This window comes from Euwallacea similis, chromosome 3 (assembly GCF_039881205.1).
Source record: "Euwallacea similis isolate ESF13 chromosome 3, ESF131.1, whole genome shotgun sequence".
NCBI classification, from domain to species: Eukaryota; Metazoa; Arthropoda; class Insecta; order Coleoptera; family Curculionidae; genus Euwallacea; species Euwallacea similis.
Window position 1 is genome coordinate 4704814 of NC_089611.1, and position 20142 is coordinate 4724955.

At 36.3% G+C, this 20142-nt stretch overlaps 1 protein-coding gene and 1 long non-coding RNA gene across 3 annotated transcripts; both read right to left on the reverse strand.

The window, feature by feature from the left end:
* Positions 1–1594: 1594 nt before the first annotated feature.
* On the reverse strand, positions 1595–12954 carry LOC136420215 (uncharacterized). 2 transcript variants are annotated; one of them, XM_066407066.1, is made up of 3 exons: positions 12713–12948; positions 4426–4536; positions 1595–4373 (listed from the first exon to the last, which is right to left on the reverse strand). In XM_066407066.1, the coding sequence occupies exons 1-3, from the start codon at positions 12854–12856 to the stop codon at positions 2205–2207; spliced, it is 2424 nt and encodes an 807-aa protein (XP_066263163.1). In that variant the 5' UTR covers positions 12857–12948; the 3' UTR covers positions 1595–2204. The 2 variants fall into 2 exon arrangements, with proteins under 2 accessions (XP_066263163.1, XP_066263162.1); XM_066407065.1 differs by lacking the exons at positions 1595–4373; positions 4426–4536 and adding exons at positions 5652–10669; positions 10722–10832 and having other exon boundaries at positions 12713–12954.
* A 4243-nt stretch (positions 12955–17197) lies between these two features.
* LOC136419897 (uncharacterized) lies at positions 17198–19731 on the reverse strand. Its single transcript, XR_010753136.1, has 3 exons — positions 19535–19731; positions 19134–19467; positions 17198–18983 (listed from the first exon to the last, which is right to left on the reverse strand). It is a non-coding gene; the product is annotated as an uncharacterized lncRNA (long non-coding RNA).
* Positions 19732–20142: the final 411 nt, after the last annotated feature.

A 20142-nucleotide genomic window follows, 5' to 3' on the forward strand; every position in this document is an offset into this window, starting at 1 on the left:
TAAAAGAATGCCAGGAGGGTATACCTTGCACCAATTTACCAAAGAGTGGACGGTCCAAAGTTTTAAGCAGGGTAAATGAATAAAGACTGATTGAAGCAGCAAAGAACAAAGTTGGAATGTCAGTGCGAAAGTTAGGTCGAAAGTTCCATGTTTCAAAACCAACTGCTTGACACTGCAACTTAGCAAGACACTTTCCAGAAATGATGTGAAGCATCGGAAACAAAGAAAGGCACCAAAATACAGCGCCAATCAGTTGGAGACGATCCCAAGATGCTGCCGTGCTTTGAGATGTGTTCACTTTTCTGGTAAAGTTATCTTTACGGACGATGAAAAACATTTTACGTTGTCCAATTCTGAGATTAAAGGAAACGATGATTTCTATACAGATCATGTGCAAAATGTTCCAGACAATGTAAAATTTAAAAGCAGACAGAAGTTTGAGGACAAAATAATGGTTTGATGCCCCATATCGGAAAGTGGTGTTTCACAGCCGTATGTTGGACGTGTTCGCGGTGAAGCGATCAATGCAGACGTTTACATCGAAAGATGTCTCACAAAACTTCGTAATTTTATTGATACTTATCATCACAACGACGAAATAATTTTCTGGCTCGACTTAGCATCGTGTCACTATGCCAGAAGAACGATAGATTGGTTAACTGCAAATGGCATCAATTTTATTTCTAGGGTAGATAACCTTCCAAATGTGCCGCAGGCGAGACCCATTGAAGAATTTTGGTCTTTTTTGAGTTAAAAAGGGTACGATGGTGGTTGGGAAGCCTAAAATGAGGAGCAACTAAGACGCAGAATATACCAAAAAATCCGGGAAGTCGACGTCGCTAGCCTCCAACAACTAATGGCTCATATAACTCTAAAATCACGCGCCACAGAAGACCATGGACCTTTATCAGCCATTTAAATATTTATTCGCATTAACAGTAGATAAAGTTATAAGGTTAAGATGTTGAATTACGAAATAAATTTAAAATATTTAAACATTTTTAATATTACTTTTTTCCGAAAACTTTTGAGACATACGTTATGAGCCGGTATTGTTGGTAATTTCTTAATTACTCCGTTCTGATTTCTAACTCGGCTAATTGGTAATTTACCTAAAATTTCTTCAAAGCGTACTTCTTGAGCTATTAGGAAATGCATACGTTACTATACGGTATATGGGATAAAATATGGTTTCAACATGACGGTGTACCAGCACATTTTGCCCGTACTAAACAGAATCATCTAAAGCTACTTTTTTATGGGCGATGGATCGAAAGAGTTGAACCTGTTAGGTGACTCACGCGAAGTTGCGACTTAAGCCCGTTGGAATTTTTTTCTGGAGTTCATTATGTGGTTGGTGTATGAAACTCCTGTAATCACTCAAGAGGAACTGTTGAGAAGAGTAGTGGCAGCCTCTCTCTGACATCCACGCATTTTACAAGGGCTGCGCGATTCAATGATTCAAAGAATAAATTTATGTAACCATGTCGGGAGGTCCTCATTTTGAACCTTTATTATATATATTTTTGTGTTATTTTTAATAAAAATTGAATAAATATTAAAGTTTTTCGGTGTCAACAAAATGGTGCTAACATTACGTTTTTGACCACGGAACCCAAACTTACCTCTAACTAGGGGTTTTTATGTAAATATTGTTCAGCGCAATATCCCCTATAACTCCCTTAAGTTTAGCACAACCTTTTTGGGACACCCTGTATATAAGATAAAAAATATAAGTATTTTCTCATATGCATATTTCATATAGCAAAACAGTGGATAACAGAAACCTCCCATCAACTTCTAACATTACGTATACCTAAGGCACCTTAAGGTAATCTTAAGCCAAAACATGATTTACTCACGCCAAATAACAAAAAATGCCTTATCACTAAATTTAGTAGATAGATCAGTCGGAATCAGTCTTCACTAATTGAATAGAAAGTTTATTTTCTTTGAAAAATAGTTTAGGTACCATTTCCATGGTACTTTGCGGTCCTTCCACTGGTTGAAATTGATTATTACAGATAGATGAAGTCACAAATAAGGCAGATAATTGGAAAGTTAAGCAAAAAAGGAGATTTAGTTTAGAAATGTGAGGTCTAAGTCACATGGGAGTAAATTATTTAAACAACTTACCCCTTTTGGAGAGTGACTGTAAAATCACTTTCTGCAGGCGCTGCTTCATTTCAGCTTACTCTCTCCTACTACTTCAATTCCCATATGTTTTTAACCCGCAATTTTGACGATCTCGAGGCCCTGGGTGCTGCTCGCGAAGACGCCAAATTTCCAATTTTCACTTTAATAATCGGTCTCTTCCGATTCTTCGACTTGCTCTTCCCGTCTTTAGCTAATATATTCGGAGTCACCACCACCCTATCCCCTTTACTGAGTACCAACTCCTTGTGAGAAGATTTCCCTGAACTGCCGGCACTATCCACATAGTTAGTACTTTGCGATTGACCATTGGCCATGCAATCCGCAGGAGGAGTGTTGGCAGCTGCAGTAGATCCCACGCTCGAAGTCTGAACTGGGATTTGATTGTTGAGAAAAGGCCCCATGCTTAAAGTGTAGTTTTGCAATAGAGGAGTGGTTTGAATGGATGTATTGCTAATTTGGTTAAATAAGGTATTGTTAAGAGTTTGGGGCTGCGTTAGATTCGGCTGGATAGAGAGGCCAGTGCCCTGTAAGAAAGCTGAAGTATTGGGGAGAAATATAGACATAGTTGGACTGGAAGTCATGAGCTGAATTGAAGATACCGATAGCTGGGAAGACTGCACTTGTGATGTTACAAATGTGAGAGGATATGTTGTAGTGTTTATTACTGGCATCTCTGAGGGGGAGGAGCAGCTACGCTCCTCTATAAGAGCTACATCGCTCCAGGACCCTGAATGGTCAATTTTACTACCTTCCTTTTCCTCCTCACTGGATTTACTATAGGAAACTTTAAACTCTCCATGAGTAAATTTCACTGGAACGACGTTTAGCAATAAGTTGCTCTTGAAGTTCTTCAATTTACACGAAAACCCTTCCCCTATGACTGGGTCCCTAAGTGGCAGTGGCTCAGCTTGTACTTCCACATTGTTCAACTTATTGACTAGTGAAGCCAAATCTTTCATTATAGCTTTATCGGAGGAATTGGTGACATTCAATCGGTCGAGCACAGTGTTGTTACATATATCGATAACTGGCTTCAATTTAGAACATGATTCCATGACGGATAACTTTGGATCAGCACTAGTTGATGGGGCACCATCTTCCAACTCTATCACTTCATCTTTAGCACTAGAACCGTCTTCATCATCAGTTAGTACTATGATGTTCGAGCACCGCCGATCATCTAAACCAGGAATATCCTCAAAACCTTCAAAGGCGGCGCTAAACTGTCGTCTCACACTCCGATTTAACTCAACCCTCTCCAAATCCACAACAATACTAGGAGAGCCAAGAAGAATCCTCTTCACCTTACAACTCTCTTCATGATTCTTTTTCCGTTCCACCGACTTAAACTTTAGTTTGCAGTACTCACAAACTCTGTGCCGGCTGCTGTGTTTCTTCAGAGCTGCCACGTTGCGATGGATGAGGCTGCAGACCTTGCAGATCAAAATACTTGGGAACTTAGTTAAACCCATTGCAGGGGTCAGCCCGAGAGACTGAATGAATTCCGGTTTAGTCGCGTTAGGCGGGTTTAAGCCTGATCTGGAGGGACTTCGATTGAAGTTGAGGGTTTTTGATTTGGGTCCGGGTTTTCGAATTAAAGTGGTTTTCAGAGGTAAAGAGGATCGTTTGATTGAGCAATCATTCGTTCCTGACTTTTTGGGGGGAACGCTTTTATTTCCACTACTGATGTGTTCGACTACATCAGTCATTGGAATAGGGCTGTACAAGCTGTTGGGTTTAAAGAAAGGTTTAGCTTTGAAGGGAACTGCAGTTCGCTTTCTCGCAACTCTCCTCATCTTAAAGTCTGTCTGCCTTGCCGGCTTGGGTCGGTAAATATAATTAAACATATCTAACTTGCGCTTCCAAAAGTACGATTCCACTTCGTCCATCCCCAGGGACACTATAGGGGCGATGTCTCTGTGAAGGCATTTCTTTGGTAATCTATATTTAGGATTATTTCGGTAAACCTCTACTACACTCGTGTGGATGCCTTTATTAACTTTGGGTTTTGCTGATGTAGGAGGACTCACAACGTTACTTTTAGAGCAATGCGGCACCTCGTCCAAGGCATTTTTCTGGATTGTAATAGCCTGTAATACTGGGGTTGATTTCTCTTCCATTTCAGTGGATTCTCTACAACTAGGAGGGCACTTTATGGTAATGCAAGTGTTAGGTAAGCGCAGTCCCCTGTGGACCAGGAACTTGTGACATTTTTCCTGCAATATTGGCATTTTTAGTGATTGATGTAACAAGAAGAAGCAAACGGACCTTGAGATGACGATCTTGCTGCATTGCAGTCTGTCTGATTTTGTGGATGTTTTTGGTGTTTTCGTAACATTTGGCGCAGATTTTTGTGGAGATCAGGTCTGATTCAGAGATCTGCAAATGAGATTATAGTATGTAGAGTGGATCAAATTATGTGGGTGAAGTAGGGAAAATAAAACGCTGTTTTACTATCGATTCCTTTAACAAAATGCAGCCGATGATAAGTCGAGTTGTTCAAATCTGTCGACACACGAAAAAATACAGTCGGCCGATAATGTTCCGACTGATTTTGTCTACGTCTGCACGTAGCTTAGCATTGAACGTCCACAGATAGATTGACATTGAATGAAAATGTCAATCAATGTTTGACTAGTACGTGGTGCGCAGTAGGCAACAGCGTCGCAAAACTATTCGTAGTCTTGCATGGCTAACCAGATCTTTTGCGAAGGATTGATGCTATTTATATATTTCCGGACAGGATCTCGACCTGGTGGACCTTAGAATTCAAACGTTGCAAGATCACCACTATGTAACAATATTCCCTTTTAGCCAGCTGTATGAGAAGACAGCGGTGTATTTAAAACATTGAAAGTTAACAAAAAATACGTTTTAAGAAATTAGGACAAAAACGGATGATTATTATTATTATGTCCAAAAAATAATCAAACGTATACAGAGACTTCTCAAATTTGTTTTTCAATTAATTTCGATTGTTGTTTTTCACTTTGTAACTTTTTTGTTTTAAGAAAGTTCTAGGAAAACTGTCCTAGTGGGGTCATTAAAATGTTTTTGTCACTTCTGATGTTTTTCTATGTACTCCAGGCTTACTAGTGCTAGTACTATTAGTACTATTACTAGTGACGTTATTTTAAACAAAAAAGACACGTGTTAAGTCCGTTAGGTACTTAGCAGCTAGTTCATAGCTTTAAGGTATTATTAAATATTGGAGAAATGCCCGACGGTTCCTCGGCAGTATGTTCCAAGTGACTTGAATATGAGCCTCAGGCACAATTACAATAAGATAAATATTTATGTCCTGACGAAGATAATTTTATCGACAGCCTGGTAGTGTGAGCATCAAATTTACCGTTCTAGGTAAAGACAGTAAAGTAATGCAAAGCATCGGTGTAGATTGGATCAGGTAGAATAAAACTAGTGAATCAAATTTAATAACGTAATTTTATTCTTAATAATTGTAAAATCAAGTATCAAAAACTTTAAATCGACTGATTAGATGACGAAAAATATCATTTTGAACTATTAGTTCAGAAAACGATATTTTTCAAGACGTTCAGTACCAAATTGGGACCTCCAAAATCAAGTTATGGATAGCCGGGAATTAATTTGTAAGACTTTTATCGCTCACTACCTTCCATCTTTCACTCCGCCGAATAAAAAAACTAATAATATGGAATAACAAAATTAATAATTAATTTTTTAAGTAATATTTGGTATTTATTACTTAACGAATGTCACATTTTTATTAATTCTATAAATACAACTTAATTAAAATAGTGCTTGATGTTAATTTAAAGAATAGGAATTAATAACTGAAGTTATCACGCTTTCGACAATGTTTTGCTACCCTCAGTGCCAAAACACAAAGGAAATTTACGAGGACAACAAAGGGAAGGGGATAGTGGCGACATGGCCAGATTACCGGCGCATTCAGCAAACTACAAAATCACCCATTGATTGGTTGCGAATTGGTATCGTTAAAACGATTAAACACTAAATTACATCGGGACAGCCAGGACAGCAGAATGAACAATAGATTAAAATTAATTTTATTTCAATTTTCCGTGAATGGAAAAAGGCTGCATCTTAGCAATTGACTGAATTTTTACCCTTGGCCCGCTTCAAGAATTCCACATCGTCTCTATCGTTAAGTATCAATTTACATGTTTACTACCCAGAAACAAACTAACTGAACCACACAGTTATGAGACATCTAACTTTCCCCAACTTTCCATTTTTCTCATTTTTTTTTGTTAATGATTCCTGAAATATAATCCATTTTCATCCTTTGTTGTTTTGTCGGTTATGTAGTCTAGTTAGTTTGTCTCTGGGCAGTAAACATATCGATTGATACCTAATGATAAAGATGATGTGGAATTCTTGGAGAGCTCAAGGCTGAACAATCAATCAATTGCCAACTTATAGCCTTTTTCGATTCACGAAAAATGGGAGCAAAACGAGTTTTCATTCTGTTATCCTGTGCATCCCAGGCGTGTAATGTAATGTGTAATTTAACTTGTAATGCTTTTGACGACCTCAATTTGCCACCAGTCAGGTGGATGATTTTGTTACCTGGCTAATGCTCCGGTAATCTGGTCATGTTGCAATTTTCACCTTTAGGAGAAATATTTAGCAGTAATTATCAGACCAATTTTCTTCTGTTGAGAGGGCCAATAAAGTAAAATTCTGCTATATTGGAACACAATAAACATTGGCGAAAGCTTGGAAGTTGGAGAGTTTTCTGTAATCATTGCCCAGACTGGTTGACGAAAAAGATCGGTAAAGAACATTACAACTTATGTAGATCAACTTGAAGGCTAAAATATACAAATATCTAATTGAAAAATACTCCCAGAGACCTTGGAGAATCTAACTGAACTAGATATGCAGCAATTTATTTGTTCATTCCAACAAAAATACGATATCTCGAAGGTGTGTACAGGGTGTAATATATCAGCGTGGAAATATATTCAGGAAGTGATAGTAGTTTGCAAAATAATAAAAAATGCTAATAGACCCATGGTCAGAAACGCGCTATTTTCTATATACAGAGTGGCAAATTTTTCAAAGTCATTTAAACTGTTTTTATAATTTTGCTTTCGTTTATATTTATTTGTATTTTAAGGAATTTTCTTAAATGTTATGAATTGTTTCAGATAGTTGATAACTGAACCGGACGATTTTTCCCCATTACTTTCTTTACATTCTTAATTTGCATCGATAGAGATTTTTGCAAATACTACCAAAAAAGTGAAAGGTACGAAAATACTGCAACAAACCAAAAAACAAAAAAATTAAAGAAGGAATTTGTATTTGGTATTGAAATTTATACCAGGTGTTCTAAAAAATACAAAGTATAAAATAGTATATAACCTAAAAACACCCTGTATATGGCTACCGCCGATTTTGACACTTTGTTGTAAGGGGGTCTTCAAGAAAATAGATGTATGAAATTTCAAAAATTTAACTTGAGGCATATGTGAGAAAAATGTGAAACTTTGCTACCCCGTTTATAGAAAATTATGCATTTTTCATCATGGATCTGTTAGCATTTTTATCATTTGCAGAGCACTATCGCCTCTTGAAATATCTTCATGATGATGTGTTACACCCTGTATATCAAATTTACCTGATTACAGACCACATCTCATTACAACGGAAATTTATCAATAAAGAATTAGGAAGAAATGGCCTTTTTGTTTTTTTCAAGTAATTTTGGACCACATGCAATACTCAAAATTTTAGTTATAAAAACTTTAGATCCAGTACGAACCTTTGTGGTGTGTCATTGTAGCTCTTTAACGTTCTTTACTCTAATAGGTCTAGCCCCCATAGGGCTGATAGTGGGAACTGGTGCAGGGACCGGGGCTAATGAAGGACCAGAAGGCGGTTGAGGAACATAGGCCAAAGAATGAACAGGAACAGCTGAAGGCATAGGGACTAATGAAGGAATAGGGGCCGGTGAAGGAAGAGATACCGCAGCAGCATTTGAGCTGCTTGCATTAACCAATGGACTGCTATTCTGCATAGTGATGACACTGTTCACTCCACCTGAAGTTGAAGGCACCGGCCGACGCTGAGGAATGTTCATTTGCTTGAATTTTACCGGAACTTGCTTATTAAATAGAGAATTTATTATGAACGGAGAAGTTGTATTAGAATTGGAATATTGCGGGACAGCATTACTGCTGCTCGCCACGGCCATATTTCGAATGTTCATGGCAGCATTGATATATGACTTGGGAATTGGTGTGAGTTTATTGTGTGGGGGCATGCTGGACGGCATGGAACGGACATAATAGTTATTCAAAAGAGGCGTTGCGCAACTTGTCTCGGTAGGCGCTGGTGGTCGGATTAAGAGGAACGGTTGGGATTGCCTTAAGGGTGGAATGGCTGCAGGTGGAAAAGTAGGGTTAGCAACCGAACCTGGTACGTGGGACCCGGAGGTGGTGACAACCGACTGCAAGGGAGAGATGGTATTGACTACGGTGGTAGCATTTAATTGTATGGGAGGAGTAGTGATAACTGTGTTGGATATTAAGGGAGGTTTACTATTGGAAGTAGCAGGTGATTGTATTAGAGCGGTATTCTTCATTTTAGAGTTCGAAGTTGAATGAGTGTAGGATTTGGTAATTGCTGGTTGAGGGGCATCACTACTCATTGCTGAGAACACAGCATTTGAAAGTTGACTACTATGTTTAATTACAGTACTGCTTACAGCTACATCCTTTCCTTTATCACGTCCTGCTCTACATTTTACATCAACCAGCGGTACCAAATTCCACATTTGCATTGCTTTCTTTGATGTTTTTGTCTCCTGGAACCGATACCTGATGTGGAACGGTCCATTATTTATCTCAATAGGTACTTTAAAGAACATTAATTGTTCCTTCAGGTTTTTAAACTCGCAAGTGCCATTCGGAATGGACGTGTGAATATCTTTACTAGTGGGCAAATCCGTATTCGACGGTCTGTTAACTGTCGTCGGTTTCGAGTTTAGTTCTATTAGCTCTTTTAAGAGCATCTTGTCGGTCAAAGTGGATGGTAAATTTTCTAATACGTCGCTGTGTTTAATACGCACATCAGGTTTTACTATTGCAACTGTGTGATATACAATCTGAGCAGGCTCTTCTGTAGCAGCTGCAGGAACATGGACAAACAGGTCTTTCGCATGGTTCTCTTCTTCATCGTCAGACAAAACTATTATATTGATTGGAGAAGGAGTCGCACACATAGCAACTTCCTCAGCAGGCTTTGGCTCAACTAAACCAGGGATGGCTTCGAAACCCGTGAAGGCATTTTGGTAAGTCTTTCTTACACTGAGGTTTAAGTCAATCCGCTCCAAACTGACCGAAACTCTTTGATTCATAATTTTTTTGGTTTCACAAAAATTCTTCACGTGAATTTTCTTATCCTCTACGCTTTTACATTTGCGTTTACAAAATTGGCAAACCGAGTGCTTTAAATTATGCCTTCTCAATTCGAACACGTTATGAAGCACATCCCCGCATATTTGACAATGGCATAATTTCTGTGACTTGACTGCTTTAACTCTAGGTGTGAGACTCGACATGATATCTTCAATCAATTCTGACCTGCTGTCGCTGCTACACGTTGATTCTATAGATGATGGAATGCTGACTGACTTATCTTTGCTAACACTATATTCTGACAAGTATCGGATAGCTTTCACTGGAGTCCGGGGCGTTTTCGAAGTTTCAATTGCTTGAGAAACGTGTGGAGAAGATGAACTACTACTCTTCTCCTGTCCACGTGGGGTCTTTAGTGCAGAGGAGCCAGGTTGTTGCTTTATTTCCAAGTTATGTTGCGTTTTCTTTGGAGACACCACAGGTGAATGTTTCAGTATTTCAGGAGTAAAGTTGCTGTGTGGAGACACTTTAGACTGCAAGTTCGTAGCATCTGCTATCAACCCGCTATGCAGTGGTGATCCATCTCGTTTTAATATTTTATTTCTCTGGTTACTCTCAGTAGAAGAAACCAAGCGCTTTTTAGCACCGCTCTTGGTTAAACTAGGCTTTAAAGTGGGGCTGCACACATAGCTTGTGCTAGTCCCCTGTGAGCCAAATAACCTCTTACTAATTTTAATCGGGGTCACTTTTTTTTTCGCCGCGACCGCACTGGTTCTTTTCTTAGCTATTGTTTTGAGTGCAGAATCTTTAAAATCTCCATTTGGTAGACAAATAGAATTTCTCATATCTAGATTGCGGGTTCTGAAGTATTTTTCAACGCTCGCTCTGGATAACGACACTACCGGCGCCATGTGCCTATCAATGCAACTCTTAGGCATTGTTAAATTGGGGTACTTTTTGTAGATTTGTTGCACTGACGGGTGTAGGAAAATCTCCCTCCTTCGTGAAGATGTCTGCTCGTTAATCTCCACTTTTAGCTTTGGATAGGAAGGAGTTGGCTCAGGCTTGATTTCTTGTTTAGTCATGGAATAGTCGGGAAGCCGGAAGCCTTTTTCGAATAATATTTTATTGCATTTTTCCTAAAAAAAATTACATACTAATATTTATTCAGGTAAATTGTATGGAAGGTACCTTTAATGCTTTGTCGTGTTTTATGGCGTCTTGGCGGAAATTGTTCATTTTTATAATTATATTTCGGCAGCGTTGACAGATCTTCCTTGAAACTAAGTCAGTTTCCATAATCTGCAATAAAGGGAAATTATTAATCTCCCACTCCAGTCACTATTTAAATTTACTTATAAAAGCCAAAAACTTAAATATGAAAATCAAACACTTATTAAAATTCACACAAATCTTTATTGATGTCCTCTTGTTACAATACTTAACTGGTACTTATGCTCGATACACAAGCACTCTTCGTTCGTCACTAACATTGACTGTATCACTAATCTGCACTAAAATTGCACTTAAGATATTAACTAGGGTGTATAAAAGAATTACTTTAAAGCTTGAGTTTTTACTCAATTTTTCCCTTTAATCCATTGTATATAATTCGAAATAATTTCCGTGCAGCTACGAAGAGGAAATCACTGCGTTTAATTCGCATTGAAAGCGTATACTACGTCACTACTCCATCTGCGCCGATGTTCTGCCCCTCTACCACCCGAGTAGGCGAAAAACGAATAAATACAGCGGATTCTTCAGTTACCGCTTCAGTCAGTGTCGAGGGGCACGAAAGATCAATTCGACTATTACCTCATCGTCTTTAAAAATATTCACAGCAATTATGCACGAAACGACATACAAGAAAGCCACCTTTTACACAAAAATTTGAAATTTATCATACCCATGAGGAAGTTAACCTGGCTGGAGCACGAACTCTGTTCATTTATATATTCTTTGCCGTCCAACGTTTTATTGCGTATTTCACCTTTTAAAATTACCTGAATTATATTTACTCAACAGGTGTAGGAAGTGAGTCGGCCTTTAAATAAAATTTAAAAACAAACCAAAAAATTAAGGATGAAACTAATTTTCAGAGGTATGCTCTATACACGTATATTTACAAAAAATGATACATTGACCATATTCATAATTAACATAAAGATTAAAATAACAATTTTAATATTAGGAAAAAATGATAGAAAACTGAAATAACCGTCGTCGTAACTAAGCCGCCATTTGAACTCTTCTCGAATTTCTAAGAACATTTAATGCACCCAATTATCCCATGACTTCCAAATGGTTTAAGTTATAGCAAAACAAAATTTTCACAATCATCTTAAAAATTACAACACAAACCTAAATGGGTAATTTGACAGAAGTCAAAATTTTTGACATTATTAAGACTAACAATTCTTTATATCAGAATGTCAAACAACAATCAATGTTATGACATTATTAAAATTATGTTATTTTTGACATCAAACTGTCAAAAATGTCAATACTTTTGACATGTGTTAAATAGGAAAAGGATACAATTAGATAATTTTGAAAAGATTTTCGTTCTAACTTAAACACTTTTTCATAACTAATTGATGGAATTACCAAAAAACTACCATGTATTTATAACAAGACGACAAAACATACAGCGAAATTTTCAAGGAAAACTAGAGATTTAGACCAGGTCAGGCAGGCCGATTTTGTCAAATTGCCTATTTGAAAGGACAAACCGCTTTCATAAGTTCTACCTTAACCTCCCTTTATGTAGTCAAAGAGGTCAAACCGGCCTGTCTACTGACAAAGTGCTTCGTAACTTGGAACGAGGCTGATCGTTCAACGGTCGTGACGGAAGTCCGTAGAAAATTCACATCTTTTTAACTTTATACAATAACCTTTCAACTTTCACTACGCATGCGTAAACCATAAGTCTGCGCATAAACTCAAACACACCACCTCGTGGATGGCTAGAAACCGCGCAAGATCCATGACTGCATCATCATCGGAATAATTTTCGAATCGATTATATTCCATAACCTTTAAATCACGTGCAAAATTCAATTTAAATGTTTTAGTCTCTATAGAACTACTAAACAGTAAATTCGCGCGCAAACTCACAGCGCACATTTGTGCGCAATCCTCGTACATAAGATGAAGAGAATTCAAAATGGTTGTGTACTTACCTCTATTCCCGTTGTAATGAATATCACATCTTTCATGTTAATATTATCACCGAACTTGCGATTAAACACATTGAGCAATGGCTCAGACGAAATCCCATTTTCGGGACACAATCTACACACGTCTTGAATCTCGGAAGCTTCCATTTTGTTACTTGAAAATTATGAAATATTTCAATCGACGGACTAACAACAAGAGAAACGTCACCTTGACAATACCCAGTTTTATGTATGCGCCACCGCCACCGGCCTGGGGTCACTGATCGGAAGTGTTCGGGTAAAATCGACTAGTCCTGGCGCACGATTCGGTTGGGTCGGCGACGAGGATCGTTTGTTATTCTTTGTTCATTGGTTTCAAGGAGGAGCGCATGACAACGAGTGAGGTAGGCTGGTAACTACAGACCAACCTAACTTTCATCTAGACATCCGATAGATAGAAAATGGTACCAAATAGGGTACGGTACTCTACAAAGTTGCACTCGAGGACGAGGTACGTGTGGACGAAGAGAACTGTAGCACTTTTATTATGAATACGAAAAAACATTAAATAGAAAAGTTGTCTACATTTTTACAATATGATACAGGTACATGCTTATTTTTTTTTTCGGCGTAGGGTAAATAATTCACACCTTGACGTTCTCGCTGGTACCTCTCGCCCAAATAATTAATACTCCGTTAGTAATATTCACGAAATACCCCACGCCCCCACAACGTCTCCCTTCGAAGCAGGTCTAATAAAGTTCCCATTGCTATTAATAACCGCCGTTAGTGTTTCGTAAGCCTTAACCCCCGGTTAGTCGCGAGTGTATCAGAGAGATACATGCGTTACATTTATCTTTTTTTTTCTTAAATGTTTTCAGTTTGATTTTTCATTTTTCCAGTATTCCTTCCCTAACATCTGCTTAAGACATTTATGAAGTAACAAGTCAATGCGAATGCTAATTTTTTTTATTCGTCCATAAAACCACCTGAGTGTTGTGTCACGTATCCGAGAAATACAGCTCGACCCTCTTTATTACAAAAAAATATTTGAATCATTTCAGTTTTGGTCTTTTACGAGAACATTTCTATGTAATTTTACTGCGTTTTTCTTTACTATTGATGTTCTATATGTTTTTTTGGTAAAAATATATTATGTTATGTTACACGGTGATTATTGTTCTTTTATGTTTCAGAGTTTACCTCATACTTATAATAATTATAATAAATCACTTATCATAAAAGATAGAGGGTTGGCTTATCGATTTGTTTTAACGTAAGTGTGAGAAATATGGTGAAGGATTTGCAAGCGTGGGACGAAGGTGGAATGTTGTTTATAAATTCTTTTAATGTAAACATATGCACTCGGAGGTGACTTCGATGCATTTGAATTGGGTAATATTCGGTTCCCGACTATCGAAAGTAAAGCAATGTTAGGAGATTTACGGTTTACTTATTGTTGCTAAAAACTCCTATAAGAAAAGTTGTCTTCGAGACGAATTGACGCGTTTTCTTTTGTGCCCAAAGCAGCGCGAATATTCGTAATAACTAATAAAATTGTGGACGAATATATGACGTAAAAAATCCTAAAGACGTTGATGAACTCAAGCGCATCGACTTCATTGATGAAGGAGATAACGTTGACATCCCTGATGAAGATTTTTTGGACTCTGATGACTCTGAAACTTCGGACAATTTGGTAAATTAAGCATTAGATTCTGCGCCGGACCTCTCTGATAATTCTGAAGTTGTACAGGGTGAGAATTATTTCCTTGGAAAGATAATACTTGGTATATTTTTCTTACTGAATGTAACCTATAGGGACTTTTATATCAGATAAAGATGGCACGCAATGGAGTAAATTTCCTCCGAAGACGAGCAAATTGCGTCTACATAATATTCTAAGATTGCCAGGAATAATTGGACAATCTGCATTGAATGCGAAAACAAACTTTGAATGTTGGAAATTGTTGTTTATCGAAAATTTATTAGCTATGATAGTTGAATACACAAATTAAAACATAGTTTCGGTTAGGAAAAAGTTTGAAAGACAGAGGAATTGCCTACCGACAGACCTAATTGAATTAAAGGCATTTTTAGGCCTGTTGTACCTTGAAGGAATTTTTTGAGAAGGCCATCGAAATCTAACGGACTTTTGGGTATCAAATGGATTAGGAATAAATGGATTCCGAATGGCCATGTCTGAAAGATTTAGATTTTTAGTTAGATATCCAAGGTTTGATGATAAATCAACAAGAGAACAACGACGTGCTACTGACAAAATTGCAGCAATTCGATATTTTTTAAAACTTCATCAACAACTGTAAAAATTATTATCACCTTGGACAGAACGTGACAATTGATGAAATGCCACCGGCATTTCGAGGAAAATGTGGTTTTAAGCAGTATATACCATTAAAGTCTACTAGATGTGGTATAAAATTATTCTATCTTAGGGACTCTAAATTATTTTATACTGCCAATATGGAAATTTACTGTGGTCAACAACCGGACGGTCCTTATAAACAATTAAATTCTCCAGTTGATGAAGTTATGCGATTATTAAGGCCCATTTATAATTCTGGACGTAATATAACGGCAGATAATTGGTTTACTAGCTTGCAGTTGGTAAAACAATTAGAAAAAAAGAAATTGTCATATATCGGAACAGTAAGGAAAAATAAGCGGGAAATTTTACAAAATTTTGTGTCACCAACAGGAAGGACTCAATATAATAACATATTTGGGTATGCCAAAAATGAAACTCTAGTTTCATATATCCCTAAGGATTTCATATATCTCCCAAACGGTTGTCCTATTATCTAGCATGCATATTGGATCCATTGAGATTGCTGCTGGTATTGAGAAAAAACCGAAAATAATAGAGTTTTATAATTTCATTAAATCTGGTGTCGATGTAGTTGATAAATTGTGCGTTTCCTACAATGTTACGAGATCAACAAGAAGATGGCCCATGATAATTTTTTATTATTTGTTGAATGTATCTGGAATTAATTCTCGAGTTATGTATTTAATTAATAAAAGCCAATTTTGTACACATAGGGAATTTTTACAAAAATTAGAGTTACTAGGAGAACAACTTATAAGAAGAGCTGAAATGACAAATTTACCAAGAGATATAAAAATTTTGTTAGATACGTATAAAAAACAGAAAAGAAGTCTTCGCCAAAAGCTTCTACTTCCAAAGGAACGAAAAGAAAAAGATGTCTCCAATATTATCAACAAAGCAAAAAAACTTTTCTATCATCTTTTTCATGCGAAAAATGTAAAACTCCCCTGAATTTGAAAAAACACGTTAGAATGCTTTGTGACATGTGTTTGACTAAATACTCTACTGACGAATTCTCATAAATTTTGTAGCATTTTATACCTATAACAATATGTGTATTTTCTTAATTTCTTCGATTTATCCAATGTATTACCACGTGTTATAACTAATAGGTATTAAAATGAATATTTTTAATGTACACATTTTCTATTAATATATTTTTTAAATCATTTGAAAAATTTTTTTTTTCAATACATGAGTTTAGCATACATTTCTTATATGTATGTATCTTAGAGATATAGAGCGACTAATTACGTTACAAATATCTGCGAGCCTAATGGAGGGTTAAATATGTTTTTTGAACTTTTGACGTGGCGACGCGGCATAATGGTAATTCATCAAAATATCATACATTTTTATGATAACTTCTTAGTGGTGGAATTTTGAGATTTAGGATACTTTTTGCTATCTTTTCTTAATTTGCATAAATACCTATTTTTATGACATTTTTAGTAAATGCTTATGCTGTAAAATCGAGAATGCATCAGAATAGCGGACAATTTTGTCACGATCTGTCGCCAAGCTGACGACGAATTGAACCCGTGATGAGTGTGCGTCGGGTTAATATGTATGAACGAATGAAATCTGACAACACCGGATAATAGATTTACAAAGATAGACAGCAAAAGCAGGATGACGTTGCGAGTGAACGAGGATCGATCACAAAAATTTAGAGATTAAATGGTAAAGTGATGTTGAAGATAACGGGGATGGTTTTTAGATCTTTTCAAATTAGAAATGCAGGGACAGGCATGCGGGCACTCAAAGTCCTTAAATTCGTCTAAATTTTGTGATAAAAGTAAGACGGGCATACAAATAATAGTTACAAACTAGTTGCAATTTCGAGTCGGCTTGCATTCGAAATTAATTTATTGTTTTCGTGACAACGAAGGGTCAAATAAATTTGAATTCTAAGCCCAATAATAGCTTCCAATGAGAGACTAATAACCACACAATCCTTCTTAACAAACTAGATGGACACATTTTGCTTGATTCGACCCATCACTGTTGACCTATCAGAAAAAACAAAAACAATAATTCATTTAGAGGAATGTTGCATATTCTTTTTGGGAAAAGAGACAAAAATGCATGTGTCATGTGTAATGATTGATATATTATTGTATCTAGTCTGAAAACAAATATATGTAAATAATTCCAACATTTAAGGAAACATTATAAATCATTTAAAACGAATTTAAAGGAAACTTCATTTTGTTGTGCCTTTATAAAAGCCAAATTAAGAACGTTTTGGCACTATTAATTTAGTCCCAAGCTACTTGAATAACCGTGAACTTCTAACATCTTATCAACTAACTGCTAAATTAAATAAATATATTAATATGTAACTCAAATATATGTACTATATTCAACAAGAAAGTACTTTAGCAGAAGCAATATCCACAGAGCAGTTCAGGTATAGCAGAGGGAGCATTATAGATCTTAAACTGTCAATGGTTGAGTGCAGGCTGTAGTTGAGTGGTATAGTTGTGGAGAATAATTTAATTTTGCAGACATAGCAGTTATTGTCCAACTCATTTCAATGTAAATGAATTTCTGTTTTACCCAGTACTGCTCTGTTGAAACATACATATTTTTTTGCGTATAAAACATGAGCCTCTGCCTGGGCAAAAGCCGATTATTACACTCAAAATAAATTACATCAAGCCATTTAAAGGAAGATGATATTTCAAAAGTATGTTACTTTTTCTCTTCGCCTTGCCCATTCCAGATATCGGTGTTATTTTATAAGTCTCACACTTCACATCCAAGGTTGCAGAATTAACGAATGTGGAATCACTTTCAGAAAACTTTCTTGATGCTGGGCAGCTTACAAAAATCTTATTATCTTCTCCTACTGAAACATTGGGGATAGTTCCAATTGGTTTATATGTCTGATTATTTAAAATGTTAGTGTTTTTGAAAAATTCTTCCAAGCTTACAAATCTAATGTCCCCATTTAGAGTGTTAATGTTCAACTGTCTAAAAGTGTCATTCACATTTTCCAACTTTTGTTTAATCTTCTTTTCCCTAATGAAGGTATTATTCTCATTTTCTTCACTAACAGCCTTCCTCACAGAAGATTTTGATAAGTTTTCAACCTCAAAGTCTCTGCTTTTTGGACTATTTTTTAGTCATTTAGTCTGTTTTAAATGAATATTATCCTTTGAAGATTGGAGGCATTTGTTGGGCTGTAAATCTGAAAAATACAATGTAGATATGTCATTCTGGAAGCTTTTGGAAGTCCTCAAGAAGTAGGGTGACTTATTAATTTGTGACTGGCAAGACTTTGGAGGGCGAGTTTTGTTTAAACTCTCCAAGATGCAAGATTTTTTCTCTTTAATTTTAACTTGTGGGGCTGATTTGTTTTGGATGCCACACTCAGTTGTTGCCCTGTGCTTTGCTACAGTAGTTTCTTGCTTAAATGAACTAAACAAGCAACGATTTTCACAGCCTTTACGTTCGGTTACAGTTTTAGTTACAGGTAATTTAGTATATTTCTTACTAAGCAAAAGTGTAATTTCCCACTTTTAGGCAAACTTTTCCTGCCACCTAAAATTAATTTTAAAACAACATCTGGTTTCTGGATCACCTTCCACCCTTTCAACCAAGTATTATTTAATTTGTAATTACCATTTGGAATGAGGAAACTCAGAGATCTATTATTTAATGAATCATTGGAGGCAACAGCATGAAAGCGCTTTTGTATTATATTTCTGTCATATTTTAACTTGGGAAATCAGTTCAACTGAGGTCTATTTGTAGCAACTGATGTCTTGAAATCCAAGAACTTTTTCAGAGAAAAACGTTGTCTGGGTCAGTTAATAGGTTTCTGGTTCTTCTGTATCTCAGTGTTCTGTGAAGTGCTTAGCTTGCAATTTTGCAAAAACGATGCCTGTGAGATTTTGGTTGACTGGGACAAATCATCTCTGGAAGATGATGAAGTAGCTGAAATAAAGGCTTATAAATACAATTTAATAAACAAATATAAGGATCTTCTTTGATATTACAATATGATGGGAACACCAGCAGTAGCTTAAATTTTTGTGCCTATTTTGGTTCTCACACAGAGAACTGAATAAACAAAGAATAACTTACTATGGGAATGCAAACTTGTCTTCATAGTTATCTCATTTACATCATTATTTTCCAATTCTTTCTGACTACTGGTATATTTATTAGAATTTCTAGTAATTCTTCTAACAATACTTCCAGCAATATCATTGGTTTCTGCTCCATTATGTGATGCTAATTTTATATTAACCCCTTCATTTTTTGGAAAAAGTTCTTTAGTAGATTCTGAAGTACTATTTAGTAAATTAAGCAGATAGCATTGATTGTCAGCAACATCTTTTATAAACAGTATCATGTGCTTTATTGCTGTAAAACATGTTCTCCATACATGATGACATAAACTGGGATATTCATGTAACTATAATTGATAAAGAAGGTCCAATTAGTCCTATAGTCGATTTTTTGTTCTGAATTGAGGTATTCACCGTAACTTTACACAAAGAAATTAGAATACGCCTTAAAGAAACATCACGTCCTGGAATGGCAAGATTGCCAATATCTTTAAAGTCATCGTTTAAATTCGCTTTAAGGCACAGTCGGCAGAGTGATGCATGGTTCGACAATTTTATAGTTAGTGAGTTTGGCATTTCTTTTGCAATTTGTAATTAATTTCAAATTTGGAAAAATATCAAACAGCTGAAACTTCCACTGATATCACAATTGGAATTATAGTGACAAACGGCATTAGAATCAGAAATGGAAACTTAACCTCAATGACCGATTTTCACAAGATATGCTTTTTTTTAACCGATTACCAGTGTGGTGTCTAAAGGCGTAGAAAACGTAAATAATAACTTAGTTAAGACAAAGATCAGATCCAACTAGCAGCCCTTCCAATACTGAATAGAGAGATTAGAAATCCATATTCAATGATAAATATTCAAGTCTAGCGTAGTAACATTTCCATGGTAGATAAAAATTAAAGACTTTTTCAAGTTAGTAATTATGTTAGAATCACTGTGTTTTGCATTAAGAAAATAACACTGTAATCGAATCAAGGGCTGAAAATCACTAGTACTGCGAATATTTTTGA